Below are 13906 nucleotides of genomic sequence, written 5' to 3' on the forward strand. Positions count from 1 at the left end.
AGAAAAATTTAATTTAAGGAAGTTGAAATACACTTCAACTAGACTATTTAGAGCTTGAAAACAACTGTTACTAATTCCCTGTATGTTAGCCACATCCACATGTAAAAGCAGCCCAGATGTTCACAGAATGCTTGTAGTTACAACACACCAACATTAAGAATAATAAATACCAAAAGGTGGTATTCTCAGAATTCATAGTTTTCTCCATTGCTAATACAACCAGGAATTAGTAATTGTATCAAACAGAAAATACATTAAGCAACTCAAGCTTTATTCACCCTATGTAAGAGTTGCTTTCATTGTGAAGATGACTTAGTAGCAGTAAGTTCTGCTCTATCAGCAAAGCATTTCATCTGAGTGCCAAAACTTTTTCTCTTCAAACTATTCTTAATCCTATCTCCCTTCAGAGCAATGCTTTTGTTTGCGTTTTTTTTTTCTCCAGAATTTCTATCATCCTTTAAAGAATCCTGTGGGTCAGAAAACTTAGAATTGCATTTACAGTGTAAGTCATACCTCAAATAAATCATAACCCTCAGCTTCCACCCTATCGTATGGCCGGATGATGCCATCTTCATGAATGAAACGTGGAGGGCGGAGATTAGGTACTTCTTCTGTTGATTCTGCCACCCTGTTAGAGATGATGGAACAGTATTCTCATTAGCTCATTACACATTTGAGTTTCACCAATTTATGCCTAATATTCATCCTATTTACTACATCACTTAAACTTTACAATTGTCCTAAAGGTGTAAATAATGAAGATACAATGCCAGTAATACAGTAAAAAAAAAAAAAACATTAGAAAATTAGCAAACTACAACATAACTTAGAAAAGCTTACTCCCATGCCCTGGCAAGCATTAAGAATTCAAGTTGATTAACATTTTCATAAGCTTTCCTTAGAACACACAAAACCCCATTGCTGAGTTTCAAACTGGTAACGGTCAATTTTTACAGTAAGTTAAATGTCATTTAAACGTTCGCATTCAGCAGTACATAAATATACCACAGAAGGTAAATTTAAATAAGATCCTTTAATTACTTTTTTATAAGGGAAGCAACTGAAATGAGAAAACGAGCTAGTTATTGTCTGTGTGATCTGCAATACTGCAGGACAAATTCTAAAGGAACAATTTCCTGAGATCAACATAACACAAATTCATTAGAGACTGCTAGGTGTCTCTTGGTCCTATAAATCCTACTGAATATTGTACGTAACACAAATGATTTAGTGTCACTACTGGATCATTTCACTACGTGGCATGCAACGTACAGAGACTGTGTGAAAACATCCTCTTGACTTTTTACCTTTGAATTCCCTGGAAGGTACTGCTTGCCATATCTACAATGCCACCTGTTGGGCGGGCAACCACTCCTACAAGTCCCTTTCCGATTCCTTTAAAGAATCCAGCTGCACCTTCTTTTTTAGCCCCTTCAGAAGAAAGAGGGGAAAAAAAACGATAGTTTCAATGATCTGACAGAAGATAGTAGCACAGAATTAAACCACTATAGCTCCAAACATCATTGTGTAACTAGAGCCCACAGGAACTGATTATGTACCATCCAGTTACTACAAAGCTCTCCATACAAGTCACAGATCGCCCATTCAGTAACGTAGTTGTTCATTTAAAGCTTTAACTGCCTTCAAAGCTAACACAAACAAGGTCAGTAAGGACCCATAGGCCAGGTCCACCTTCTGGCTGCACAGAGAACTACCCCAAACCCAAACCTTACGTCTAAGAGCAGCGTCCAAGTCCTCCTTGAGTTCCAGCAGCTCGGGCCTATGCCCACTGCCTGCAACAGCTCATTCCATGCCCCACCATCTACTGAAAAACCTTTCCCTAGCTCCCAGCTGTCCCTCTCCTGACACAGCTCCACCCCACTCCCTTGGGCCCATTTGCTGTCACAGATCAGAGCTCAGTGCTGCCCTCCACTCCCTGTGAGGAGCTGCAGCCACCATAGGCTTCCCCTCAGCCAGCTCTGCACTGAACAATTTATAACATTTAGAACAATTTAGAACATTTATAAAAACATCAAAGAGAACTGACCCTAAAACGAAGCCCTGTGGAATCCCAGTGGTCTCCAGTCTAATGTAACTTCATTTATTCTAACTCTTTGAGCCCAACAAATCAGCCAAACTAGATTCTGCTCCTCACATATTCAGTCAAGTCTTCAAGCTAATGTATCAGTCTTTGTAAGTCAATAACAACAAAATAATCGGAATTGTCTAAGCTGCATATACACAGTGGAGTTAATCATTTCTCTAAACTCCATGCTTTTGGTGATACCTAAAATAGAAGAACCAGGTGAATGTTCAGAAAGCATATCTGTGCACCCACTGCTGAAAGGAATACTACAGCTCAAATTATCTGCCAACCATGTATAAGAGACAGGTGATACACAGCACAATAATAATTAACTTGCAATATTTAAATCACTTGGATGTGAACTTTAATGTAAAATATATCTTTCTTAGATGTTCAGCATCATCTATATTGTGGCAGATTTACTACGTTTCATGAAGTGACAGCCTTCATGCAAACTGCTCTCAGGAACTAAATCAGATTCATTTATTAAGATTTCCCCAATATTTGAAGTCCCCCCAAAATTAAAATGCATGACCTCTGTCATCTCCAACAAACATATTATTTTAAGTATTCATTGTTTTTGCAGTATCAAGTATCTATTAACTCAACACGTGATATGAACATGCCACAAGTAGTGTAAGATATAAAATGCCAGAATCTCAGGACAGAATCATAGAACCGTCTAGCTTGGAAAAGACCTTCAAGGTTAAGTTCAACCATCAACTTGACTTACTAAGTCCAATCACTGAAGCTATGCCCTTTATGTCATAATTCTAAAGCTTTTTCAACTGGTGTTTAAGTTATTGGTTTTTTTTATAGAATCATTGTTAGTATTTTTATTCTAGCTTTAAATGACAATCTGGTTACTACAGCAAGCCTAACATAATACATTGCAAAGACAATTCCTCCCTATTTCATACAAAAGCGAAAACAGTTGTAGATGTATCACAGTAAAAGACTGCAGAAGGTTGCATTTGAACTAGAAATATAAAAATTATCTTCTTACACTTTAGCATCATGATAAAAATTTCTTAAAATTAAAAAGTCTATATTTAATATTAATCTTAATAATAAAAAATCTTTAAGTGGTGCAGTGCAGGCTTAGAACTTACCTTCCACAGGTTTCGTAATTATTCCTGTCACACCCCCAACAACACCCTAGAACAAAGAAAACAATTAAGTCCCTATTTAGAAGCTAGAATGCTGTTGTCCAGCTAGGCAAACAGAATCTCACCTTCAATTTTAGAAGGTGATAATGAAGTTCAATATCAATATATTATTTTTGCTCTAAAATAGAAGCTAAAAGAGGGAAATGGCTCCAGTAACATTTATTTGCCTACAAAGACACAGAAATCCTTTGCATAGTAGTCTGTCAGAATAATTAAGAAAGCTTCTTTCTAACAAAGCTCTTCAGAAAGCTGTCAGAATTTTCAATCATGAGTGAGTAGTACCAAATATCTAGGGTAACATCAAATAACTGAGAAGGATTTTAAAGTTGAAGCACTGAATGACATTAAGGTTTAAAAAAATATATATATATATCCATGGTAACTTCTAAACTTTCAGCAAACGCAATCAGAAATTGACACAATGCTTATTACTCGTAATTCTTCAGAAATAAGTTGAATTGGAATGGCAAGTCACAGAATTTATTGAAATCTTATTTACTTTCGTCTAACAGAAATCCCTCAGAAATTGTTTACATGGGTTCTTTACACTTAGCAGGAAACAGGCACATTTTTTCTTTAACCAGAAAATGTTTCCTGACTTCACATAATAAAGAACAGATGACACTTCAGCAGTTTCTATTCCAGAAAAATCTCTCCCACCTAGCATGATACTCACTTTCATACACATTCAACTTGACTTAGAAGAATGTGCAAGTAAATGAAAAAACTCGAGTTTCTGTATGACTTCAGCACATAGAATGCCATTTCTATATAGAACAAGTCCAGAGTTCAAATTCACAGCCAAACTGCTTTAATGACAATTAACTAGAAGAAAATATAAAGGGCCCAGCTACTTCAGAGGAAAAACTTGTATTATTTCTTACGATTTCCCTTTTTAAGATCTTATCTTCGTTTCCTTGTGTTGGCCAAAAGAACATAACCTCAAACACTAAAGCTAACAAATGGTATCGAGTCTACTATAACCTGTTTTTGACTTCTTGTTTTTGTCTTCTGTTGAGTTCACGTTTAATATAAAGCCAAAGACGACATGATAAGGATTATATGCATGGAGGTACATATTAAGAGCTGACGCATCATACACTCAGCTTCCAATTCATACCCGTAAAAAGCCTTTTCCTCCCTTAGCCAGGCTGCCGCTGAAGTCTCTTGGCTGACGACCCATTTCCTCTCTGCGTTTTTGCTGATATTCCTTATCCATAGTAATGGCTGCTAAACCTTTCCCAACAGAACCAGTGATCCTAGACACCACTCCTGCAGCACCACCTAATGGAACAGAAAGTAAAAGCTATTTTTCTTTCACAAATTAATAGTACAAAATACAGTAAGACACAGGTATCTCCCATATTGAATTTAGGCATTACTGATTTACATAAGCTGACTATCACATTGAGTATGAGAAGAAATTGGCCTGAAATCTGTTAGTTTAGTATAATATAACTCTTACATCAGCTCACCATGTCTCACATGTCATACTGAATGGAAATTGACTTTCTCTATGAACTGTAAAACAGCTGAATAAACATCTAAGGTACATGTAACAAAAACTTAGGAAAAGTACAGTTCTCAGGCATTTCCAGATATTTTGGAATCATTAGAATCACTTCATTCAGCCTCACTTTCTTTATTCATCTGTAACATGTTACAAATTCAGTTGCACACACAATTTTTCTGTTTGCTTTCCTGTTCTGCGAAACAGATTTAGATGCTCTCAAGTTAGGTATGAATGGTCTGTAAGGTGAAGACAGGCTGTACTGATGTACCACTGTACATTTATTGTACCACTGCACATTTATTATAACTACTGTTTTGAAAATATCTATGGGATATTTCTTTTACGTAACTTCTCTCTGAAATAAGGAAAAGAATGCAAAAAATGTAATCCATGTGTTAATCTATTTTATCAAATCAGTAGCAACAGGATACACACCCACTGTATGTCCAAGAAGACTTCTAACACCAATTACAAAGCCCTCAGCAAATTCTTCAGGTCCTTGAACAGCACCCTGAAAATGAAGTCTATTATCATTAGAAGAAAACTTACACATGCATTTCAGGAAAGTTCTAAGAATTCCTTCACATCAGCAAGACTGTTTTAACATGGCACTTCTTTAAGAATTGAGAATACACTTTTCTTTTTTTTAATGTTAACTGTGTAGAGTACAATGACAAAAAGCCTACAATGCTACCCATTTATTTCATCAGCCTACTGTTTATGTACGGTTAAAGAATCTAAGTCATACCTGGAAAGGCTCATAAAAGAAAGCTTCAACTCCCTCAGACAAGCCTCTGATTAAGCCAAATGGGTTTCCAAGAACATCTAACCCAAGTACAAGAACATACATCTGTTTCAGGAACTAAATAAAAACAGAAACGAAAAATAAACCACCATCAACAACAAACAATCCATCAGCTTTAATGGCTGCTGTTACATAGTAGAGTACAAAGGTGATACATTTTTTTGATCGACTGCCCAAGTAAGGTGTTAGAGTACTGAAGCAAGTATTTCTGTTGTGAGAAAGACTGGCTAATGTAAAAGGTACAGCTTATTTATGGATAACTAATAGAACACTGCAGTGAATAAATGTACAGACAGAAAGAAAAAAACTAACTACATATATTCTTCAACATACTTTCATAACATTTTTGTAATTATGGTTTCAGTAACGTGCCTCCAAATTCCTACTTCAGTACCATGAACTTGGGGGGGAGGGGGGAGGGGAATATCTGTAGCTTTCATTCATCTTTTCTTTCCTATTTTCCACATTCCGTAAAGACAATTATTCAATATTTTATACAAAGGCTTGATTAAAATTTACCTGTTCACTATAATGACTAACAGCTCTCTTCATCAGTTGGTCTCTCTTGTAGAACTGATATTTAATTTCAAAGTATGCAAGTCTGAAAGACAAACGATTGTGAAGTAACTGTACATCACCTATAGGTACTCTTACTCCTTTTCAGTAGTTCTGGTTTTTCGTTTGTCTTTTACTTGAGATAAACTTGAAGCTATATTCCCTTGAAAAAGAGAAGAAAACACACCACTCCTGCATTCCTCCTCTTCCATATACCTTTATACTAGAGACAATCAGCAAACCTTAATACAGACACTCTAACAAAAGTGTATAGTACATATTTTTCGAATTATTAAAATAAAAATACTTCTTTGGCTTACTTGAAAATAAGATCATCCACATCTGTCAGAGTAGCTCCAATACTTTTCAACAGTAAATTAAGAGAATGGATGGCTATCATTTCTTCGCTCTTATCTGATGCTTCTCCACCAGAAGCCAGAGACAGACTCAAATGCAACTGTAAAGAAGGAATTAGTAAAACCAACAAGTTCATCCAGAAGGTCAATCGCACCACCTACCTTACCCTAAGGAATGAAGAAATAATTTTTATCAAGTATCTTATTACCCCAAATCATCTATTACATACCTTAATAGGAGAAATATGAAAAAGCTCAAAAAAGCTCAGCATTGACAAGTCTGTTAAGGAAGTCTCCATTAGTTCTGTGCTAAGTGCATCCACATCTTGCTGAATTAGTTTAGACTATTATAAAGTAAGAAGAAAGAAAATTGAACAGAAGGTTATCAACACATGTAACAGCAGAAAAAACATACAAACATACACATATTACACAAAAACATACGTAAACATATGAATAAAAGCTAGCACAAGGAATAATTGTGTACAAACACAGCAAAACAGCAAGCTAACTAAATGGTGAGCAACCCCAAAACTGGAAACGGGCTACTTGCTTCTGCATCCCAAACAAACATCCGAGTAACACCAAGTCTTTTCCTTAAAAGGGTAAACGTGAAAATTTGTGACTTTTTAGTCCTTCTTGATTACTTGATATGTTCTTATATTTCCCAATCATTAACAGATATTACTTCCATATTAACTTAGAACTTAGAAGTAACTAACTTCCTGTAGTCACTTGTACTTTTGTATTTCCTCACCAGATCAGAATTTTACATAACACATCTGAAGGTAACATTTCTAAGAAAAAAAATCACTTTCCAGTTACACAGCACTACTGACAAGTCAGTCAAAAGGTTATTCTATATACCTTAACCTTCATTTACTACCCCTTAACACTTTGCAGCCACAGTTGAAACAATCATGTCAAACAATTAAACCTTAAAAGAAAAAACAATTACACATACCACTGTATTTGTTAGTCAAACCTGTCTGTTGGTAATACCCAACCCTAAATGACAACGGAAACCCCAATGCTTCACTGACAATTATTTTATTAAGTCTCTTCATTCATTGTTCTCTAATGCAATATTCACTAAAATATTCAGAAAATCACGTAGGCCCTTAAGGACCTATTGTGGCAAAAATCACATTACCCTCTGCCTTTCAGCTTCTGGGTCTGTAGATGGAGTGAAAAGTTCAATAAGTGCTGCTAAGAACCCTTGGTCAATTTTCAGTGCCATTTCCTGGATAAGAACCATGAAGTACCTAAAATGGGAAGATGAACAGCGTGTATTTGAAAGGACCCGGAATTTAAGCTCAACTTGTACAAGTAACTGAGGTTTGGTTATTCAATGCTGCTTATTAAAAAAGCAGTATTAACTGCTTATTTACAGTTAGGAGGGCTTAACAGCCATGTGAAATTATGTGTTGCTATACTGCAAATTATTCAAAATTGACCTAATAATATCAGCTATCAGTAATTTTTATTTTGTACTTTATGATTTTGTGTGCTCTCCTGTAACATATTTGTTCCTCTTATCCACCTGCCTTCCTCTGTAAGTCATATTATTATTTACTTCAATAAAATTGACCATCCTCAAATATCACACCCATATTAGCCAGATACAAAATCTCATAAGTAACCATCAGTATATTTTCAACTCATTTCATAGTACAAGAACTCAAACAAAGACACAGATGTATTAACTCAAGAAGATACATTTCACAGTAAAACACTGTCTTGAGCTACATCAGAGACCAAATTAGTCTGTTGTTAGAGCACCAAATAAACCCAGCACTGTATAGCAAATAGGCAGATATGCAACTCTGATGTTTCAGTTGAAGATGTACATCATTCTGATTACTAAAGAACTTCCTTAACAGTTAATGAGGCCAATTCTTACTTTCTAAAATAAATATTATTTTAAAACGTTTTTTTCACTACAGACGTTTAAAACTCAATCCAAGTCAGGAGTAGTTTGGATAGGACAATCCCACTGCTAAAACAATGTTCACTTTAAAAAGAATTAAAGGTCTCTAAAGATGCATTACAACACGATTACACTCACTTGAATTGCAGCACTTTGCTGTACTCGTTAAACCTAGTGATAACACTGATGTCAATGAACGGTTTTGGTTCTGAAACAAAAAATAAAAAATAAATTGTCAAGCTGCTATATTCAAGGCTGCATAATTCGGGTATCATTAAAGGTTTTCACTTACCTGAATCCAAAGCAATTGACTTGGGAGGGGCTACTGGGTGAAACACGACAGGGAACATCGATCCTGGTAACTGATTATCAACCTAAAATTATCATATTAATTAGACATGTGTTTTAATACCACAGTAATCAAAGACCATTTCAGTTTTAGAAGGCCTGGGGAAATCCCTTTTTTTAAAATACACTTCAATGTTGTTTTCATACTCCTTCCCCCTTCTTCTTAGGGGAAGGAGAAAGGGAAGGTAGATTTTGCTGCAATAATTTTGAAAAGTTACTTTTTAAGTAGTAGAAGATCTAATGGTTGAAACTGTTGGAAAGGGATGCTTATGGAATTTCACACACGCAGTCATTTAGAGGATCTGTAGCTGATGGTATGTTTGACTCTAATAACAAGTACCACCTTCATGCAAAATAAAAGCAAAACGTGAAGGAAAGATAGAGGAAAATCTTCCCCAGCAGCTGGTGAGAAAAAGTATCAACAGGGTCTTTGATGAGTGCCTCCTTTGTGAAAGACTCTGAAGGGCCACCAGAGCTGATGAAGTTGATAGCTATCCTCCACAATATTTCCCTCAAACACAAAGCACTTCTCAGAATTACCTCAAACAATATATGGCTATTCTTGTTCATGTATCAGCACTCATAGCATCAACTGCAGTATGCTGGTTAGCTACAAATACTGAATGTTAATTCACTTTGTGTTAAACTTGTGTACAGATAAACTGCTGGATATTGGTTTAGTGTCCATTGTCTGCTTTCCAGTAGGTTGGTCCTCTGATTATACAAAGAGCTCTGATTCTCCAGGTATACTATCTACAGTTACATGTCACATGACTATATGCAAACTATGACTGTACAGAAGCAACTACGATAAATTTTGAAAAAGGTTATTTATTTTTTCTTCACCTATAAACTTTCTTTAGAAACACACTTTCCATTTTAGGGCCCTGTTTCACGCTAATCCATAATTTTGTGCAATCTTTTCCATATTATGCCAAATGATAGGATAGAGTTGTTTTCCACCAGTGAGTATACCGCTTCAGCTACCCTGACATCAGAGGGCAAAGAGTCATACATCCATCAAGTGGATGGGGCCAGACACTTTTCTGTGATGTGCAGCAAAAGAACATGGGCCAATGGGAAAGAACTGGAACACAGGAAGTTCCATACAAATGCAAGGAAGAACTTCTGAGAGTAATAGAGCACTGGAACAGGTTGACCAGAGAAGTTGTGAAGTCTCTGAAGATACTCAAGATCCATCTGAACACTTTGCTGCACAACCTACCATAGGGACTCTGCTTTAGCAGGAGGGCTCAACTTCATGATCTTCAGATTTCCCTTCCAACCCCTGCAATTCTATGATTTTCTGATATACATTAGATTTGGAGATATTTCTTCATATAGATGTAGTACAATACAATAAAATCTTAAGTGTTTACTATATAAAGCATGAGGAAAGATCGTACCTGTAGCCAATACAATTGAGCCCGTAAGCTTCTTTGGTGAGGTGACTGTTTGAATTCAACCTGAATTCCTGATAGGAAGTTACGTCGGATATTGCATCTAACTGGGAGGCGCATTTCCATTGGGACCTTACTAAAATTCACCTGGAAATAGTAAGAAAACAGAGCAAGCGTATCGCTAAATTAAGCTTGAGGATAAAGAACGATTCATAATACCAACAGACAGACTAGTACGTACCACCTGCATTACTCATTACATCATAATGACACGTATTACCAAAATTACTCAAATTAAGTATTTGCATGGAAAGAAATTCAGTTATTTTGACAAGTACATTACATGAAACTTTAACTGTTCAAACTAAAAGTGTCTGTGTTATCTTAAGTTACTCAGCACACGTTGGTGTAACTGAAGATGTTTACATGCAGCTTTCTCATTTCCCAGTTGATGCTTCTATTCCTGATCCAGATGATCTCTTACTTAGTAATAAGTACACAGGAAACACGTCAATATTGTCTCAATATTACATCAGAACAAGATATTTTACTTAGAACACAAAATGACTCCAATATAAAATTTGCTTCTCATATTGAGTATCTTTTAATTGGTCACCTATCCTTAATTAACAAAATGTAAGTATTTTCACTGTTGCTCAGGTGCTACAATCATTTCAATGGTTCAACTCAGAACATACCTCTGTATTGCTGTCTAGTTTATGCCAACCTGGAGCTTGGAAAGCACTCTTACAAAGATACTTTTGATAGGCTTGTTCCAATAGGTTTATTTGTTTTTGGTTAAACGGCCTCCATTTCTGCTTCCGTTTTTCTTCCCAGACAACACCAGAACTGCGAAACATACAACAAGGTTAACAATTTTAAAATAATTAAGCCTTTTTATACACACAGGCCACATAAAAAGATGCTATCCTCATTTTTCAGGCCTGAATGAACTACTGTTTGCTTTTCTGTAGAAGATAAGAAAAAAAACAAGCATATCCCATTATTGTACAACAGGAAAAAAGGCAGAACTTCAATTTGCTTAAAAGGTTTCACCCATATTAATCACATAGACAAGACATTCCTATCAATTCAACCACATTGCTAAATTTACCATGTACTGTCAAATTTTTGAGTACTCAAAGAAATATTTAGGCCTGTAAGTGCACTACCTCGTAATTCCTATGTAAGAGATTTCTTTTTTATTTTCGTTGTTAACAAGAGAAAGTCCAAGACTGTGAATTGACAAGATTATTTCTTGGTCAGGTTGCTCTAGTTCTTCAGCTTGTAATGCTTTGGAAACCAATGCAACATCATCTGTGAACAGCAGCACCCGTTGGCGACCATCCAGGAAGGAAACCCAGTGTATTTGAGTATTTGCATTATATGGAAATTGGCCACATTCATCCTGTATTGGAAAACAATAACATATTACAGGAGTAAACCCACGATGTTTGTTTATATACATACAGCAACCAGTTTACTGGCACACAAGTAAACCAGAACTAAAATAATTTTCAGTTGTTGATTCAGTTTATTGCATCTCACTGATTTAGAGGCATGTTGTATCTCAAAACGCTGTAGAGAGAAGCAGCAGGCTGGTTTTTGGTTTTTTTTTTCCCCTCCCCTTTTTCATTTATTTTTTAAATGCTTTTGAACTGTAGCAATAATAGCCAGTGAGAAGAACTATGGCAATAATTAGTAAACAAAGCCCTTAGCAGCAAAGGGTATAACTTAAAATCCTATGTTATGGGGGCAGAATGCATTAAACTTCATACCATAAAACAGTAAAGATGGACAACGATTCAAAACTTCAAATGCAGAGATTGCTCATTTGTTACTTTGTGAGGTACAAATGACATAGATAAAAATCCCCTTCTTAAAAGCCATGCAAACATAATCATAATGATACACCAAGGAAATAAGTTTTCACACAAACTAAACCCACGTTAAAATAAATGTGGAAAATCGGACTCAAGAAAGTGGTTACATGGGTAAATGCTTACTTCCCATAACTTAATAAAATACTTGATTAGTCTTATCCTAGATTTACCTCTGATTGTAGTTAGTCTCCCCCACCTCCTCACTCATTTTCAACAGAATCATTTGTCTTTTGCACCCACTTAACAGTATTTTAATATTGAGGGAGCTAGAAACACTACAAATACCTCTTGCTGAACAACCCAGTTTTCTACTCCATGCAAGCATTTCTCATAAGGAAGCCAGTCACAGAGTTCTTCCTAGAGCTTTGGGGAAATACTTAAGCCAAATGCACCACTGCTTAAAGTGATTTATGCTGTCCTTTGTATTACACAGATACTTCTATAGCTAAAGCTCTTCACCACTGTTCTTTAATATCTGAGGAAAGCATGGTGAAAACAGTTTGGAAACTGTATGAAATCCTCTATCACTACCAATCTAAAAACTTGTTCAACTGAGAACAGGATCTGCTGGAGGACAAGACAGAAATGCCTAGTTACTGAAAAAACTTTCACTCTGAAAATTTTAGACTTCTTACAGTCCTAGTGTGGTTCAGCATTTACTTCTCCCTTTCTGAGATTTACCTTCAGTAGATCATGTTCACCAAAGCTTTGAGAGTAGCTCCAGGCCAATTTTCTTGTTTTAGTTGGATCTGTCCATGCAAACAGGCATACTTGCTTTGGTTTCAATTCCATTTCCTCCTGTAATCCACTGCAGTTTAAAATAATAATAAAATTAAAATAAAGATTATATAATTCCCTGTTTAAAGAACACTGTTTAAAGTAATACAACATGTTATGGTACCATACACTCTTCTGATCCAGCCTCCTGGAGGTGAGGCATGAAGGGCACAGCAGATCATCTTCAATCTGTAGCTAGGCTCTTGGTGAACTATGGTCTATACTCCTATTTTATCTTCTCCAGTTTCTCAAATAGTACTAACTGCTTAATAGCAGGTAAAGAATACTTCATTAAATGAATGATATAGCTTTTTCATTACTATTTTTTATTGAAAACATTATTATTTACCATAATGGTAAAAGAGAACTATTACTTTCTTCTCAAAGGATATCCACTCTTTAAATAATTATCAGTGAACTGTTTCTTTCACATACCTCTGTTTATATCTGAGGGAGTCCCATGAAGTATGGTTAACAATAAGAGCTGGAGCAGCTCCCTCATGGTAATCTGAGAAGCTTATAAGAGTAGAGTGCTCTGACACGTTCACCTCTACCAATAAGCCCCCTGTCTGGAGTAAAAGTTAGAAAGAAAGTTCAGTATTTGCTCTATGCATACACTCAAAGTAGAAGAAGCTAAATTACTACTTTGATGTCAGTCTTCCATGGGCCTCTTACAAACAAAAAAAGGAAACTTATTCCACATTATCTAGTAACAGTAACATCAAACTTAATGTGGCTTAAGACATTTGTAGCATTCACAAAACGTGTAGGTTTAAACTAAAATTTATATTCCCATTGTAAGAAAAATGGCTTTTAAAATCAGATTGTAACATTTTTTTTTAAATTACTTCATTTGGCTACACTTAGTAAAACCAATAGGCAGACATTTCCTTCCACAAATTTTGCAAAACTGAAAGACAGGAGTCTAGATGACTGCATCACAGAATGTATGATAAATTCAGTGATCATAGATTAACAACTGAGCAGAATATTTCTCTTGAATAAACATCTATGAAAACACTGAGAACATCATCAAGAGGATTCACAATCTTTAATACGAAATAGAACTGAAGTGTGATGTGCC

At 35.7% G+C, this 13906-nt stretch overlaps 1 protein-coding gene across 3 annotated transcripts in view; it reads right to left on the minus strand.

The window, feature by feature from the left end:
* Window positions 1-13906, minus strand: part of VPS13C (vacuolar protein sorting 13 homolog C) — a 79733-nt gene that overhangs the window by 10073 nt on the left and 55754 nt on the right. For all 3 annotated transcript variants that reach the window (XM_048955824.1, XM_048955825.1, XM_048955826.1), the window contains 17 exons: window positions 13258-13391; window positions 12727-12853; window positions 11335-11570; window positions 10861-11011; window positions 10169-10309; window positions 8707-8788; window positions 8553-8622; window positions 7638-7749; window positions 6715-6828; window positions 6449-6585; window positions 6093-6174; window positions 5517-5630; window positions 5204-5279; window positions 4376-4539; window positions 3199-3244; window positions 1308-1431; window positions 514-628 (listed from right to left, as the gene is read on the minus strand). In XM_048955824.1, the coding sequence (XP_048811781.1) occupies window positions 514-628; window positions 1308-1431; window positions 3199-3244; window positions 4376-4539; window positions 5204-5279; window positions 5517-5630; window positions 6093-6174; window positions 6449-6585; window positions 6715-6828; window positions 7638-7749; window positions 8553-8622; window positions 8707-8788; window positions 10169-10309; window positions 10861-11011; window positions 11335-11570; window positions 12727-12853; window positions 13258-13391 (2025 nt within the window). The remainder of the gene's footprint in view (window positions 1-513; window positions 629-1307; window positions 1432-3198; window positions 3245-4375; window positions 4540-5203; window positions 5280-5516; window positions 5631-6092; window positions 6175-6448; window positions 6586-6714; window positions 6829-7637; window positions 7750-8552; window positions 8623-8706; window positions 8789-10168; window positions 10310-10860; window positions 11012-11334; window positions 11571-12726; window positions 12854-13257; window positions 13392-13906) is intronic.

The sequence above is a fragment of the Lagopus muta genome, chromosome 10, assembly GCF_023343835.1.
Source record: "Lagopus muta isolate bLagMut1 chromosome 10, bLagMut1 primary, whole genome shotgun sequence".
Lineage (NCBI taxonomy): Eukaryota > Metazoa > Chordata > Aves > Galliformes > Phasianidae > Lagopus > Lagopus muta.